The 17615-nt window shown below is 37.9% G+C and overlaps 1 protein-coding gene across 1 annotated transcript in view; it reads left to right on the top strand.

Moving 5' to 3' along the window:
- Positions 1–17615, top strand: part of LOC126175101 (folylpolyglutamate synthase, mitochondrial-like) — a 93533-nt gene that overhangs the window by 40283 nt on the left and 35635 nt on the right. The window contains exon 6 of the mRNA XM_049921654.1: positions 11262–11415. Coding sequence (XP_049777611.1) covers positions 11262–11415 — 154 coding nt within the window. The remainder of the gene's footprint in view (positions 1–11261; positions 11416–17615) is intronic.

Genomic DNA, 17615 nt, shown 5'->3' with positions numbered 1-17615 from the left:
TTGATTGACTGTATTTTTGTGTATATTTAGCAATGTAGGAAAAGGTAGATTGCTACTTACCATAAAGATGACACATTAAGTTGGAGACAGACACAATTAAGACACTTCCTCATAAGCTTGGGGCCACAGCCTTCTGACAAAGGCCACAGTTGTGCCTGTCTGCAACTTAACATGCCATGTTTATGGCGAGTAGCAATCTACATTTTCCTACATCGTTGATACTCCAGCCTGGAGTTTCCATTGTTTGATTTAGCTAATTTATGTAACATAAGCAATAAGCAGTGGCAATAATTTTAAATCAAGTCAGAAGAAAGTGGGCTGCCAGTTGCAACAGGCTTCCTAAACTGTTGGGACAAAATCATTTGATTTGGTACTGAATTGTAGACTTCAAAAAGAACTACAAAGACGGTTGTGAGATCATCTGTTTGTATTTTACAGTTGATTCACAGTTTTCATTTTTTTTGCTTTGTAGGTGCTGAAACAGACAACTTCAAAAGACAAAAATCATCATTGTTGGCCAACTGTCAGAGATAAACATGTGTTCTGTCTTTCATAGTGTATATCAAGAGAGTACTCTGGTGGAAACCTTTTTACATAATGTAGCTGATGAAATTTAAATGACTGAACAGACTTTCATGGGACGGAGCTAAGAACCATCATTGTTAAACCAGCTTTCAAATTTAAGACAAAAATGCATTGAAATTGGACCTTTCGTTTGGGAGCTAAAATGGCAACACACACACACACACACACACACACACACACACACACACACACACACACACACATATTAAGCTTGTAACAGCTTGCTGTTTGTGTCAAGGGATAAAAATAGCCTCCGCAAACAATTGTGTCCGTTATTTTACTCAAAAAGTACAAAAAGAAATGTTAAGTAAATTAGATATAATAGTGGTGATAGTTTCCCATTGTATAATGTATGATATGACTATGTATTATTATATCACATAAGCGTACATAAAGATTATTTTGCAACTAAAAACAACATAGTGCCCAATAGTTATTCAGAGTAAATACTAAAACCATCAACCAAACATAAAACAGCTTTAGTATAGGATAAAATTCTTACCTCACAATATTTTGTCAGTTCAGAGGAACACTAAGAGAAAATGGCTTTCTGTGCTCTAACGGTATTTTGTGTTGCTAAAAACAACCATTGTTACAGAACAGCTTCCAACTGACTGTCCACAGAAACAGCTGTAAGCAACCGACACAATTCCAATTAATGGTAACAGCAGCAAATAAAAATAAAAGTGAAATGCATAATCAAACATGCCATGGACATTACAGGGTTAGATAACCCGTTTGAGAGCAAATGACCGTCTAACGCTTTAGACGACAAGAAGCGATGGTACGCACAGCCGATCTTCTTCTCTGGATAGCTGACCATGTCGGTCTCCAGAAACTTCTTCTCTGAAGAATAATGCTCATTAAGGGAATTTATCAGGCTCTCTCTCGAGTCTTGAAATAATTTTGGTACTCGAAGAATACTTTTAGTTCAGTGATAGTATATTTCAACTTCCACAAAAAACAAATTCACCACTTCTCATATAAATATTCGAACTCGTGTGAGTCAACCAAGTCGTCAAACATTAGACTCCATTAGAATACATTTACAATAGGGTTGGTTTAATAAACACCAGAAAATATGAAAATGTCTTGCTTCTAGCAAGTCCAACACATGATTTACTTAAAAGTCTAATCTCATTTCTTCATTCGTTCTTAACAATCATCACAGTCACTAAACCAGCGAAGAATAGCACAGGCTCTTCTCTACACATACACTGAAACTCTATGGATAGTACAGCTGGTACTTGTCGGCCGCTGTTCGGTCGCCACGTCCACATTTTGCACGTGACATTTTTTAGACCTGCACACACAAACATGCACTGCGCAGTAGGTCGGATTCGTCTCTCTCACTCTTCCATTTAAAATATTGTGGATTCAAGACGGAGGAAGGCCAAGTGGTTCTAGAATTTACACGGAAATTCTTGAAGCACTACAACTGTTATGGGTGTGTACATTTTGAAATGTTAGAGGTTCAGTACCCCCGCCCCCCGGACCTTGCCGTTGGTGGGGAGGCTTGCGTGCCTCAACGATACAGATAGCCGTACCGTAGGTACAACCACAACGGAGGGGTATCTGTTGAGAGGCCAGACAAATGTGAGAGGTTCCTGAAGAGGGGCAGCAGCCTTTTCAGTAGTTGCAAGGGCAACAGTCTGGATGATTGACTGATCTGGCCGTGTAACAATAACCAAAACGGCCTTGCTGTGCTGGTACTGCGAACAGCTGAAAGCAAGGGGAAACTACGGCCGTAATTTTTCCCAAGGGCATACAGCTTTACTGTATGATTAAATGATGATGGCATCCTCTTGGGTAAAATATTCCAGAGGTAAAATAGTCCCCCATTCGGATCTCCGGGCGGGGACTACTCAAGAGGATGTCGTTCTACGGATCGGAGTGTGGAATGTCAGAGCCCTTAATCAGGCAGGTAGGTTAGAAAATTTAAAAAGGGAAATGGATAGGTTAAAGTTAGATATAGTGGGAATAAATGAAGTTCGGTGGCAGGAGGAACAAGACTTCTGGTCAGGTGAATACAGGGTTATAAACACAAAATCAAATAGGGGTAATGCAGGAGTAGGTTTAATAATGAATAGGAAAATAGGAATGTGGGTAAGCTACTACAAACAGCATAGTGAACGCATTATTGTGGCCAAGATAGATACGAAGCCCACACCTACTACAGTAGTACAAGTTTATATGCCAACTAGCTTTGCAGATGACGAAGAAATTGAAGAGATGTATGATGATATAAAAGAAATTATTCAGATAGTGAAGGGAGACGAAAATTTAATAGTCATGGGTGACTGGAATTCGAGTGTAGGAAAAGGGAGAGAAGGGAATGTAGTAGGTGAATATGGATTGGGGGAAGAAATGAAAGAGGAAGCTGCCTGGTAGAATTTTGCACAGAGCATAACTTAATCATAGCTAAAACTTGGTTCAAGAATCATAAAAGAAGGTTGTATACATGGAAGAAGCCTGGAGTTACAGACAGGTTTCAGATAGATTATATAATGGTAAGACATGGATTCAGGAACCAGGTTTTAAATTGTAAGACTTTCCCAGGGACAGATGTGGACTCTGACCACAATCTATTGGTTATGAACTGTAGATTAAAACTGAAGAAAGTACAAAAAGGTGAGAATTTAAGGAGATGGGACCTGGATAAACTGAAAGGACCAGAGGTTGTACAGAGTTTCAGGGAGAGCATAAGGGAACAATTGACAGGAATGGGGAAAAGAAATACAGTAGAAGAAGAATGGGCAGCTTTGAGGGATGAAGTAGTGAAGGCAGCAGAGGATCAAGTAGGTAAAAAGACGAGGGCTAGTAGAAATCCTTGGGTAACAGAAGAAATATTGAATTTAATTGATGAAAGGAGAAAATATAAAAATGCAGTAAATGAAGCAGGCAAACAGGAATACAAACGTCTCAAAAATGAGATCGACAGGAAGTGCAAAATGGCTAAGCAGGGATGGCTAGAGGACAAATGTAAGGATGTAGAGGCTTATCTCACTAGGGGTAAGATAGATACTGCCTACAGGAAAATTAAAGAGACCTTTGGAGAAAAGAGAGCCACTTGTATGAACATCAAGAGCTCAGATGGAAACCCAGTTCTAAGCAAAGAAGGGAAAGCAGAAAGGTGGAAGGAGTATATAGAGGGTCTATACAAGGGCGATGTACTTCAGGACAATATTATGGAAATGGAAGAGGATGTAGATGAAGATGAAACGGGAGATACGATACTGCGTGAAGAATTTGACGGGAGCACTGAAAGACCTGAGTCGAAACAAGGCCCCCGGAGTAGACAACATTCCATTGGAACTACTGATGGCCTTGGGAGAGCCAGTCCTGACAAAACTCTACCATCTGGTGAGCAAGATGTATGAAACAGGCGAAATACCCTCAGACTTCAAGAAGAATATAATTATTCCAATCCCAAAGAAAGCAGGTGTTGACAGATGTGAAAATTACCGAACAATCAGTTTAATAAGCCACAGCTGCAAAATACTAACACGAATTCTGTACAGACGAATGGAAACCTAGTAGAAGTCGACCTCGGGGAAGATCTGTTTGGATTCCGTAGAAATACTGGAACACGTGAGGCAATACTGACCTTACGACTTACCTTAGAAGTAAGATTAAGGAAAGGCAAACCTACGTTTCTAGCAATTGTAGACTTAGAGTAAGCTTTTGACAATGGTGACTGGAATACTCTCTTTCAAATTCTAAAGGTGGCAGGGGTAAAATAAAGGGAGCAAAAGGCTATTTACAATTTGTACAGAAACCAGATGGCAGTTATAAGAGTTGAAGGTCACGAAAGGGAAGCAGTGGTTGGGAAGGGAGTGAGACAGGGTTGTAGCCTCTCCCCGATGCTATTCAATTTCTATATAGAGCAAGCAGTAAAGGAAACAAAAGAAAAGTTCAGAGTAGGCATTAAAATCCATGGAGAAGAAATAAAAACTTTGAGGTTCGCCGATGACATTGTAATTCTGTCAGAGACAGCAAAGGACGTGGAAGAGCAGTTGAATGGAATGGACAGTGTCTTGAAAGGAGGATATAAGATGAACATCAACAAAATCAAAACGAGTATAATGGAATGTAGTTGAATTAAGTTGGGTGATGCTGAGGGAATTAGATTAGGAAATGAGACACTTAAAGTAGTAAAGGATTTTTGCTATTTGTGGAGCAAAATAACTGATGATGGTCGAAGTAGAGAGGATATAAAATGTAGACTGGCAATGGCAAGGAAAGCGTTTCTGAAGAATTGAAATTTGTTAACATCGAGTATAGATTAAAGTGTGAGGAAGTCTTTTCTGAATGTATTTGTATGGAGTGTAGCCATGTATGGAAGTGATACATGGACGGTAAATAGTTTGGACAAGAAGAGAATAGAAGCTTTTGAAATGTGGTGCTACAGAAGAATGCTGAAGATTAGATGGGTAGATCACATAACGAATGAGGAGGTATTAAATAGAATTGGGGAGAAGAGGAGTTTGTGGCACAACTTGACAAGAAGAAGGGACCGGTTGGTGGGGCATGTTCTGAGGCATCAAGGGATCACAAATTTAGCATTGGAGGGCAGCGTGGAGGGTAAAAATCGTAGAGGGAGACCAAGAGATGAATATACTAAGCAGATTCAGAAGGATGTAGGTTGCAGTAGGTACTGGGAGATGAAGAAGCTTGCACAGGATAGAGTAGCATGGAGAGCTGCATCTAACCAGTCTCAGGACTGAAGACCACAACAACAACAGAGGTTCAGTCCAGTTGATTGCTGTTCAGAGGTTGTCACAATGTCTAATCAGTGTTACTATAGAATCCATAGACAGTGTGATAAATTATAACAATGACAGCAGTTATATTTCTCATCTGATTGTTGTAGGAGACTTCAACGTAGATTTTAAAACCAAACCCCAAAACACAATTTTACTATCTCTCTCCTCCAAAGAAGTGTTTCCATTTATAAACAAAGGCACTACAAGAGTTAACATGATGATTGACAATGCTATTTCCAACTTCAATGTTCAATGTGGTACTATTAGTTCTTTTTCCAGTCGCCACTTAAAAATTTGGTTCAATTGTAATACCTAAATAATAATTTTAATTTAGTTTTCGACTTTCATACAAACTATTAAATCCATGTTTGACCACAATTTCACCTAATTATGAGTGAAGGTAATGTCAAAGGTACTCTGATGTTGTAAATACGTGATCACTATAAGCTTAAAGATCCCAGTGTTATGGTTATATGTTTAGGGGACCCTTTTCTTTTTGGGAAATATTAATTAGTAGGATATCTACTTCCAGTTTTGCCGGGAGTGTAAGTCCGTGGATTAAATTTCTAAATTCCTTGTGGTTTGAAGTGAAGTATGAGTCTTAAGTATCTATTAGTCAGTTTCTGTCATCATTGCATTACTTCATATATTATAATTTAAAATCTTAAATGATGTGCGAGCGCATAGGATTACAAATAATTACGCTCACTGATATTTAAATTTTGATTCAGCAAATCATACAATGATTATAAAAAATCCGCCTCGATTGCAAATAGAAACCGGATGTTGAGCCAGTGTTCGGTGCGGATAACCACGCCTTCTTCGCAACACACTAAAACTACAAACTGCCTAAAGAGACATGGTCCAACAGTAATACAGAACACCCAAAAGGGCAAAAAGACTCGCATAAAATGTAAAATGAATGGTACGTGTGTACCATGTCAATAGCTGTACTTAGCTCAAACGTCAGAAGCGTGCTTCCACACCCCAGCCAATGTTCGGTGGGCCGCGGGCTCTCAGGTAAACCTAGGTCAACATCCAGTTTCTATTTGCCATTGAGACGGATACTTTATAATCATTAAATTATTCACGATTACTGACGCGCTGCAGTGTTAAAATTCTCAAATCAAATTAAGTAGCAAATGTTAAAAGGTTAAATTATTGGTATTGCTAATTAGCACAGCATGGTAATATAACTGCAGGATTAATAAAGTAAGTGAAAAATTACATTAACAAATGCAAAATTACACAAAAATTTAAACTTAAAATTAAAACATTCTTGGAAGTTTTGGCATTCCTGGAGCCGATGTCTTCCTAGTATCAGGACCAGGCAAAAATAGTCAAAATTTTTGTTTCCTAGGATGAATAAACTTTCCATATACGTAATCCAGTTTCTATGGAATGCTCAGAGCAAGAGTTCTACTCACACCTGGCCATTTTGCTTTTCTTTTTTTTTTTTTTTTCCCCTAACTGTTTAAATTTAAATTTATTGGCCCTTAACTTAGACCATACAGTCAGCTCGTAATTACATAAAATATACAGGTTTGGATTTGCCAGTCTTCTGTCGTGCGCCTGTGTTGGACGTATTGGTAATCCCTACTGCAGGTTTTATCCGGGTCATATGCTCTGCCACTGCAGCTTCTTTGGCTAAGTGGTCAGCAGCTTCATTGCCAGTGATCTCACAATGTTGTTTCACCCAAATGAAATTAACTGCTGGGCCTTCACGCATCGATTCCAACACTTCAGTGATGAGGTTTTCAATCTTATAGGTGTCAAAATTTTGAAGTACCGTTAGAACAGTGTCACTGAGTAGCAAACATAGAGATGCTGTCATCTAGGATCAGAAACAAAGTGCTTCTGGTATTACAAGTTCTGTGGTCACAATACTTGGCTCTGCTATTAATTTGAACATTCAAATTTCCTGCAAACATGTTACACAGTACATGCTTTTGATGGTCACTGGTTTTGGAGTCATTAATATAGATTTATATTGCCTCCAGATACCGTCTTGAAGAATTGTGTCAAGTTTTATTGTTAATGTGAGCCCTGTGATCAAAAATAATTCCATTTGTTACATACACATTAGGCAATTTCAGTGGGAGTGGTACGCTACAACTATCTAGTCCAAGTCCTCCAATGATCCTCCTTGAAATCTCATAAGTATCTAAATACATTTGGACTAGAGGAGCAAGCATTCTAGTGATCCAGAAACGTCCAGTTAAGTGCTGTACACTTAGGTTTGAGGCGATCAGTTTCATATTGATGGAACTTTAATTCCTGCTCCACGTTTTTCTTTGGTTACCTTTATTGTTTGCTCAGTGTGCAGATTGAATAATGTCAAGAATAGGCCACAACCCTGTCTCCCTTCTCACACCCTTCTCAACCACTGCTTCCGTGTCATGTTCCTCTACTCTTGTAACAGACATACGGTTTCTGTACAAGTTGTAAATAACCTTTCGCTCCCTGTATTTTACCCCTGCCACCTTCTCAATTTGAAAGAGAGTATTCCAGTCAACATTGTCAAAAGCTTTCTGTAAATCTACAGATGCTATAAATTTAGCTTTGCCTTTCCTTAACCTATCTTCTAAGAGAAGTTGTAGGGTCATTGTTGTCTCGTGTGTTTGTACAAATCTCTTATCATCTGAACTGATCTTCCCTGAGATTGGCTACCAGTTTTTCCATTCTTCCGTAAAGAATTTATGTTAGTATACTGCAAATGACTTATTAAACTGATAGTTTGGCAATATTTACACTTGCCAGCACCTGCTTTCTATGTAATTGAAGTTATTGTTCTGTCTCGAACTGTGATAAATAGTGATGTTAAAAAGTTTCCTTGTTGAAATCCTCTCTGTATTTGAAACCACTCAGATCCTCCATCTGCTTTCTGAACACCACTTTAGCATCTCTGGAATAACATTGTTGCCTTATTGATCAGAAAGATTGGTACATGTATATTTTCCAAGCATCTCCAGATCTGCTGTCTGTGGCCAATTTATACGTTTCTCTGTCAATAAATATCATGATGAGGTTCTATTTCTAGTGTTTCTTCATTAGCATTCTCACAGAGAAGATAAGACTTGTAGTGCTTCTTTCTGTATTGTCTGTGATGATTTATCTGTTTAGTTATTATTACATGAATAATCATGGAAAAGTCAAACAGAGGTGGCTTATGACAAGTAACATGTGATTTCCATTTGCTCTGCCCTGGTGCAAATTGTTAGGCCTATGAAATGCGCCATCACTACGTAGGACTGTGAAATGCGCCATCGCTACCTATGTTACTATTGATTATTTTCCATAGCAACTATCATTAGAGAAAATCAGCACCAGTTGAAATATATTCATTTGTCTGCTGCCAATGTCAAGCTGCCCCTAGATACAAAGTATTCCAAGAGGCTTGAGTTTACTAGCAAGTACCCTGTGTAAGCACTTGCTGTGTTCACAGTACAACAAAATCTTACTCAAGTTTACTTGTTCAAATCACTGGGCAAGTTTATTTCAGGAACTTTCTGCAAGTACTTGTTGCAGAAGTGCAATTATTCTTAAAAACCAAAGCAGTCTTTACTGTTGTCGTATTATTATTATTATTATTATTATTAATGAATAAAAATCATGAAACACAAAAATAAAAGAGTAGGAAAAAGTGTTAGAGGAGTACATAATGATGTTACCAAGAATTACTGTTCAGTTAACTAAAGTCAGAGCATTTTGCTTAGATTAAAAAATTTGAGGATGTCATATGCAAATCTTGAATATCCCTTGTCTACTGTATAATTAAATATTTGATAATAAGAAACAAAAATGATGAGCGGTATCTCAATCAAGAGACTGCCTTTTAATTACCCTTCAATTTTTTCCAGCAGTATTTACTACTTTTATCATATGTGAAATGCATTTATGTTTACGCTAACATTACAAAATCAGCTAAAATTAAAAGACGTCTATACTGCCTTTCTGCTTTCACTTACGGTGAAACAAATTGATTGGTAAACTCATTTCACACTTCCTTGACTGATGGTGCCAATTGTGTGTGTTTAGGGGTTCCAATAGTACATTTGTTTTGGCCCATCTGTCTTTGTGCCATTCTCATTTTCAACACTGACATTTTTGCATTGCCACTGAACACACACAGCTTCTGTTATTTTGGGAAAACAAATGAGAAATTCGGCAAGTACTTTCTGCAATATTCAAGAAACTAGAATGAATTTTCGCCTTGAAGCGGAATTTGTGCTGATTTGAAACTTCTGACAAATTAAAACTGTGTGCCAGACTGGGACACGAACCTGGAAACCCAACCTGGCACACAGTTATAATTTGTCAAGAAATTTCATGCAAGAAATTGTTTTCACTAACTTGCGAATTTCTTGAAGTTGGTGAAACTACTGGATGTGTAGATGGAGGGGGGGGGGGGGGGGGCTGTTTGCAGATATGTTGGTTCCTATATTCCACCCAGTTCTTCGATTATCTGGATAATGCGCCATACCACAGCAAAAAGTTTGACAGAATGCCTGATAAATATGGTTTCAGGATTACAGTGTTATAGTAGTTGAAAGATAGGAAAAATAAACTGCAACAACACAATGAGGAAAACTGAACCATTGCCTAGAAAGGAAAACAAACCAACCGTGAATGTATACATCATGGATAAAATTGCTGAGAGCCAAGGCCACAGAATAATCTGTTTACTGCCCTACAACTGTGATCTAAATCTGATGGAATTGGCAATGGCCAAAATAAAACACAATGTCACTGGTGACATGTTGAAGGAAAATTGCAGACTCTTATTAATGCTGCTTTCCTTTCAGTTACTGCACAGGACTGGCAAGGTTACTGTAGGAAAGAGCAGCAACTGGTGCAAGAGTATTGGACACAAGATGTAGTAATGGAAATTGTCATTGATTAAGTTCTCATGAATGCCATGCCCTCAAGCTATGATAATAATAATCATCTGGAATCAAACAGTGATGATCTTGAATGAAACACAAATGACAATATTCTTTAGGCAACATCATTTTGACAGTTCTTTCAAGCTCAGTTAATTACACTTTGTAAACATACTGTTGCATTGTGTTAAATAAATGCAATGTGCAAAAAGATTCCAAAAATCAGTTCTTAACTTTCGATTGATAGTGTCATAAGTTGTACATTCATCTACTTTCATGTTTCATTATTTGCAGTAAATAAATAACACATAAGTTATAGGTAAAACTCTCGAGCAAGGAGTATGTCAACAAATTAGGTGATTTATGATCCAACGGAAGTGTCATTTAAGTGGGCAATATTTCCGCGAGTGCTGCCTCCAATTTCATGTTAGGCACTGGAGGCAGCCAATGCTGACCTTCCCCCTCCCCCCCCCCCCCCAACCACCACCACCACCACCACCACCACCACCACTCCTCTCCCCTTCGCAGCCGTAATGTGGGGGCATGGGCGTTCCCGAAAGCCACTGTTCCAGTCGTCAGCTTAACGCGGACAAACAGTATGTATTTATGAGATAACAGTTTCATCATATCTGGTATTTATAAATTAAACAAGAGGACACAGTGTTGATCCTTGCGGTAAACCATTATTCATTATTATTCTCTTTTTAACTTTCCCAGTAAGTGTAACTTAAGCTTTTCCTTCAGTTGGCATGCTTTTGAATAAAGTATATGTTTGCTTACATTTGATTGTCCTTGTGGGCTTGGCTAGGAATCACTCAATTTGTGCTTTATCATAGACTGAGTTGAGGTCAATAAAAATAGCTATGACTTTAATTGCTGATTACACTTCAATATTTTTCTTTTTAAAGTAGTTACGGTAATGAAATGACTGTTTCTGATTGTTCCTAACTTTCTATAGTTGCAGTATACATGTAATGCATTCAGAATATCTAACTTACCATTATCTTTCAATTTCTTTTAATGATAGTGTCCACTGTTCGAAGCACCTCCACTGGAAGCATATAATTGGCCATGTGGTAGGGTGCCAGACCTGAGTGTGGATGTGCAAAAGCTTAATGCCTCCCTTGCCTTGCAGCTGACAGCAATCTGTCTGGGAATGGTTACCAAACCACCAGCCACAGGTAAGTGAACACGTGAGTCTTTGACTGAGATTTTAGTTTTTTGATAAATTCTCAGAATGTTTCACATTGTGAAGGTACATGTTCAGAAATAAATTGTTATGTTTTGTTATAGTAATTGTCCTTTCAGTATGTATGTGTATTAGGAATGAAGCAGTCATTTTCATTTAACAAATTAGTTGTCACTATAGTTACCTCTTAGATATGCACTGATATCAGCAGATTGAGATGTAGATCGGCAGTCAGGATGCACGGGATAACCACGAGAGTGTGCCTGCTGTCCTACGAAATTGCACCCCAGACCATAACTCCAGGTGTAGGTCTAGTGTGTCTACCTTGCAGGCAGGTTAGTTGCAGGTCATCAATTGGCCTCCTCCTAACCACCACACAGCTATCACCAGCGCTGTGACAGAACCAGCTTTCATCAGGAAACATGACAGACCTCCACGCTGTTATCCGATGAGCTCTCACTTGACATCTCAGAAGTCACAGGTGGTGTAGTGATTCGAGAATTTGTGTGTAAATTCTAGAACCACTCAGCCTTGTACCGTCTCGAACACACGATATTCTGGATATGAGTGTGGAATGTTAGAATGCTACCTACTGCTTGTCATATGTTTGTGTGTGCAGGTTTAAAATCAGTCGTGGGAAGAAAGTAGACGCGGTGGACGAACAGCACCAACAAGTACCTGTCAGGCAATGCATAGATGTTTTAGTGAGTGTGTAAGGAATAACCCTGGAGTTTATATGCAGCTCTGTGCTTATTGTGTCTGACTATAGTTATTAAAACACAGTCAGTTGCAAAAGAACTCTTGAAAACTCTTTACATAAGCTTCCTGTAGGCTAGACTTATTCCCTGATTCATGTTAAGAAAAGTTATGGTATTTAAGTCAACTTTCTTTTAACTGTAAATCAATTTATTTCTGACGTTTGGCTGTATGAGAGACTTACAGGAATTTACATATTTATGTGGGAAGTGAGAGTTTTATTGTGTATGGAGGGCAAATACATCGTTAATTGACAAAAAGTAAAGTTTGTATGTCTACCTATTTCATAAGTAGAAAGAGTCAAAAAATTCCTGTACCTAGCGTTATTCGAAGGAGAAGAAGTCAAGAGGGTTTCCAGCAGCCAGCTAGCCAGTAAAGAAGAGTGTCTGCAAGTTCATAGTAAGTCACCTCATAAAGAAGTGGAAGGTAGTTTGGGGAATAAACTGATATAACCCAGATTCACACTTTAAGTCATTAGAATGTGGCGACCTGTGTGAAAGTACTGAGAAAACAGGAATTATAAGTCAAAAACGAGAGAAGAAGCGGTTACGTGTTGCCATAGCAACCAGACATAATAACACAAGGAAATTACTCTGAGAAATTAGAATATTGATTATAAATTATAGATTGCAGCAATCTGTCGTCCTTTTTAAATTTTATTGTGTAGATCTAGATTTCGGCTAGAATGCATTGAACGAAAACAATAGTGCATTGAGAATGGCTAGCTTCTTGCCAAAATCTAGATCTACACAATAAAATTTAAAAAGGATGACTGATCATTGCAATCTATAATTTACAAGTCAATGTAACAGTCGCTGAGTGCAACAGCTTTCTGAGTGGAAGGTAACTTGATGAAAATTGGAATATGTTCAAGTATCCAGTGGAGCAAAATTTAAATGGAAAAACGGTGAAGAACTGAAAAATTCACAATGCTAAAACAGCAAAGAAGATTTCGATGTATTTTTCTAAGAAGTAGTATGCGTAGAATGCTTCGACCAAGAAGATCCAGTGTGGAGAGTATACAGCTCTCACACACATCGCAGGGGGATGCAGACTCGGAAACCATTATACATCCAACGCCACCGGCACCAGCTGCTGTTCCCTTGTGCTGACTTGCCTCCACATCCGCTCACCTACGCAACGTGAATTCTACGCTGGGTGAGCGTGAAACGTAACTTGAGTACTTTAGTATGAAGTGATACAAGATACTGTTGAGTGAACTTTTATTGTGTAATTATCATATTTAAAGTTAGTTTTAAATGCTTACAAGAGCTAAAGGATTTAAAAGTATGAAAAATTTACAAGAAGTTGGGGAAACTCAGGAACCGGCTATGGCCATGAAAATTGGCAAAGAAGAGCCTGACTGGAATGAGTTGATACATTTAATCAAAGCTCAGACTCTTAAGTTAAACTCATTAAGTTCTCAATTAAATACCCAGGGTGAAGCTTTAAATTCTCAGAGTGAAACTAAATATTTAAATGACAAATTTAGGCCTGTTAAACGCCAAAGTTGACTCTAAAAGCAAAGAAATTAGTAATCTATGTGAAGGCATGGGTGCTTTGAAGACTTAGTTTGATGCTATAAGTAATAAAGTAGAGAATTTAAAAGTAGATTTAAAGAACAAGTTGACAAATTCTTTGACCACTCGTATAAATCATATGTTTACTGACCTTAGTCAGAAACAAAAAGGTTAGAACTTAACATTGAGAACAAATGTAATAATGTAAAATCCAAACTTACTGAAAAGTTAGGATCTCTTGAAAATGTGTACAATGTTAAGTATAATGATATAAGGCAGTGGTGAATACGTTGAAAGAGAGTGTAGATAAGCAGAATGATTTAATGCCAGTCATTCAGTCGCAAATTACAGGTGTCAATACATGGGTAGATAATATAGAAAGAAATTTCGAAGAGAAAATAGCTAACTCTAGTATTATAAATGTAGTTAGTTTGAAGGAACAATTTGGAGAAATTATAGATCAAAAGGTTACCGAGAGAATAACATCTGGAAACATATCGCCTATTTCTTCTTCCTAATGCAATGATACCAGGAAGGGTATGGATGACCTGTGGAGAGAAATTAAGCTTATCCAAGATAGAGTAGAAAAAAGGGTAACTGTTTGTTGAGTCACTGTGGTGCCAACTGCTGCTAATATTGCTGCTGCAGATGCAGTTGATGCACTGGAGCAGTACACCAAACATGATGGTCTTTCCTCTTGGTTATGGTACTTGGCCATCTGGAGTCCTGTCTTCTTGCAAGCGTACATTCTTGTGGCCACCATCTGACAGCAGGTGACACCTGGATACATGACACTCCAGCAACAAGGGGCAGCATTGGGCAATATGCTCGGGTGTCCTGCACGTGTGCGACGATCTCCACTACAAGACGGCTACTAGAGTCGACCAGCCGTTCCTATAAAACAGTGCCCTAAAATGTAGAATATTGTAGCTTGAGAGTAAGGCAACGGAATTAGCTTTGCTTAGGAAAATAAGGCAATAAAAGAGCGCAATTTATGAAGGGAGGATCTGCATAGAGAATTTCATAATTTATTTCATCAACTACACAGATCACCAGACAGATTCTTTGAAAATACATGGATGAGCAGAGAGATGTCTCATCAAAAAATTAGACAAATGGTTCTTACATGATTGAGAACTTTTAACAGCCAATAAATGCAGAAGTATGACTATCTAGGGTAAATATGGAAGAATGAGTGACCTTTGGTACAAGATAAGCATGGTGTAACATTAGCATCATATGCTAGCAGTCAGGATCATTGTTGGGACCCAGTTTCAATCCTGCCTCCAACTTACATTTTAACTGGCTGTTACAATCATGTCACCAATACTGTGTACTAAGTTTTATTTATACTGTTCACATTGCATCTCGATGTATATTTTTAAGACCCTGCCAAAGTACTTTATCTTTAAGTGTGTTCACACCTATCCCAGAACATCACACACATTAAATTCCAAATAAAACACAATAAACAACCACAAACTATTACTGATATTTGATTGTTCGGAACATAATTCATCAGCAATCAATGTTAAAGTCAAGCGTTTCAATTAATCTGAACAGTCTGCATAAGTGAAGCATACAATTTTTTTGAAAATAAAGTCAAATGTTTTGTGAAACAATTTGTCTAAAAATAAGAAATTACACACATTAGAGAAATATTTGTTGTACCTCATTTTCTGTACATGATTTTGACATCATTCATAGGCACATTCTCAGATCTGTTTTCTTTTAGACAAATCATTTCACAAAATATTTGACTGATTTCTTTCTTTTTATATTTTCAGGTTTCATTCAGAAAACATGATCTTATTGGTACCTCATTTGCCTCCCTAACTTCATCTCGAAATTCCTAAATTTAACACTTAATTCAAAGGAAGCCTTTTTGACAGTTACATATCACAACAATTTATCTTTTTACACACAAGATAGCTAGACCATGAAGATGCGAACTTTTTGACTCTTCATTTACATAGCTAGCAGCAGCTGTTCGTGAAATATTTCAGTTTTTCTCAAATTGGCAATTAATTTTTCCTTAATTATCCTGATTACTTTCAAGCAATTAAATATTTTCTTTCAATATTAGACCACACACTGGTCACTTTGATACCCCATTTGCCCATTCCACACTGTTTATTTGGCTGTGTAAATTCAGACAAATACTCATTGTGTAGTTTATAAGGAGTCTTGTTTCTGATCTGCTCGATCGTTTCACCAAAACTATTCGAGTGTTAATCATACAACAAGATAAGTCCTTTCTGCATGCTGTCTTTGCCAAAAAATCTCGTTTTGATATCTTGAACCATTTAAGAAACATCACAATTTCTACGATCACTTGGTTCCCAAAGCACAGGAAACAACTCCTGATGCACAGGAAGCAATTCGGATACATTGTGGGTGCCCCATCTATGGATATAACAACCAATATCTAGAGAATGAAAAGAGATATTATTCCTCTCTCAACTTTTAAGTACAATTTTGATATGTTGGCTACATTTCATATGCAATAATATATGCCGCACACAAAGTATATGTAATGAATTTTTATCTCTGTGCAGTCTTAAAAATTTCATGCAGTCATTTACTTAGTTTCATGCAGTACAGTTACTATGACGAATAATGAAAATAAATTCTGTCCTTCATTTAGCAAGGGGTAAGATGCAGAAGAGTCAAATTCTTTTGACAAATAGTTTTCTTAAAATTGAATGATAAAGTGTTTCATAGCAGCTAGCATGTCTGATCCAGTACTTTGCCGAGAAGACTCTTAGCTGTCGCTCTCACTGTCGTGCGTGCTGTTAGTTGCTTCCATTGCTTACGTAGGATGTAGCCTCAGGCTGTTACAATATGTATTTACAGCAAACCTGATTTGCATCCTCATAGTGGCACTACTAGCACCAGTCTTACGCGACTGAAGCAAAATTTGTTAGATAAAAAATACTCACCAAGTGGCGGCAGAACACACAAATAAAAGACTGTTGTGATGGCAAGCTGAGCAGAAAGAAGGAAAGCTTTGCTTCACTCCATTTTAATTTCATACATCTTTCATTGTCTTTTCTATTTATTTTTCACCACCCCCTTCCACCTATGTTACGTACAATACACTTAGCTTCTCACTATTATTAACTCGAGCACGATGTTTCAGTAGTAATCTCTCTCCTACATATTACCCTGTCTTCCACCTTTAAGCTCTCAGGTTTTCAAATCTCGTTCAATGCAGTTCCCAACAGTCAGTCTTTCCTTCTCAACCCATACGGTAAGTCTCCCCTGACCCACGGTTATGGGTGTCTTTTCCAAAATCTGCCCCTTTTTCTAGACCTGTCCAGTCCATTTCCTTCACCCTTCTTCCTTCCCCTTCAAACCTTCTGCCTGCAGGAGCCACTGCATCCAAAAGCTTGCCAGTCCCAACCGTCTTATATTTGTGTGTTCTGCCGCAGCTTGATGAGTAGATTTTTTATCTATCCAGGTAAATAATTTTATCAATAATTGATTGTTTTCGTTATATGAATCGAAATTTGAATAGACATCGTATTTCAGATGTAGGAATATTCCTACCAACTTCCATTTATGTTCCTCAACTCCTCCTTAGCGTACTGATTTCTTTTCGTCAGTGTATATGTGTTTCCCAGTGTTTCAGTCAATTTTTAACGTCTCCAAAAATTGAAATTGTCAAACTCTTCAAAATAGTGTCTCAGTGATCACACCACCCTTCCTTCCTGCACTTAATCAGACTTCTTTGACCTGTGATCCATTTCTGTATTGAATGAAGTAATTCTACAAATTGCTGTTAAAAATATTTACTGCGACTGCAGTTTTGACATTTTGTTATTATCAAGCATTGTGGGATGTTCAAGCCTACTCTACAACATATAGTTGTTACATGCTGGGGCAGTTCAGACGTGGTGCTGGAGAAATCTGA

The sequence above is a fragment of the Schistocerca cancellata genome, chromosome 3 (genome assembly GCF_023864275.1).
Source record: "Schistocerca cancellata isolate TAMUIC-IGC-003103 chromosome 3, iqSchCanc2.1, whole genome shotgun sequence".
Lineage (NCBI taxonomy): Eukaryota > Metazoa > Arthropoda > Insecta > Orthoptera > Acrididae > Schistocerca > Schistocerca cancellata.
This window is presented reverse-complemented; position numbering and strand designations above follow the sequence as displayed.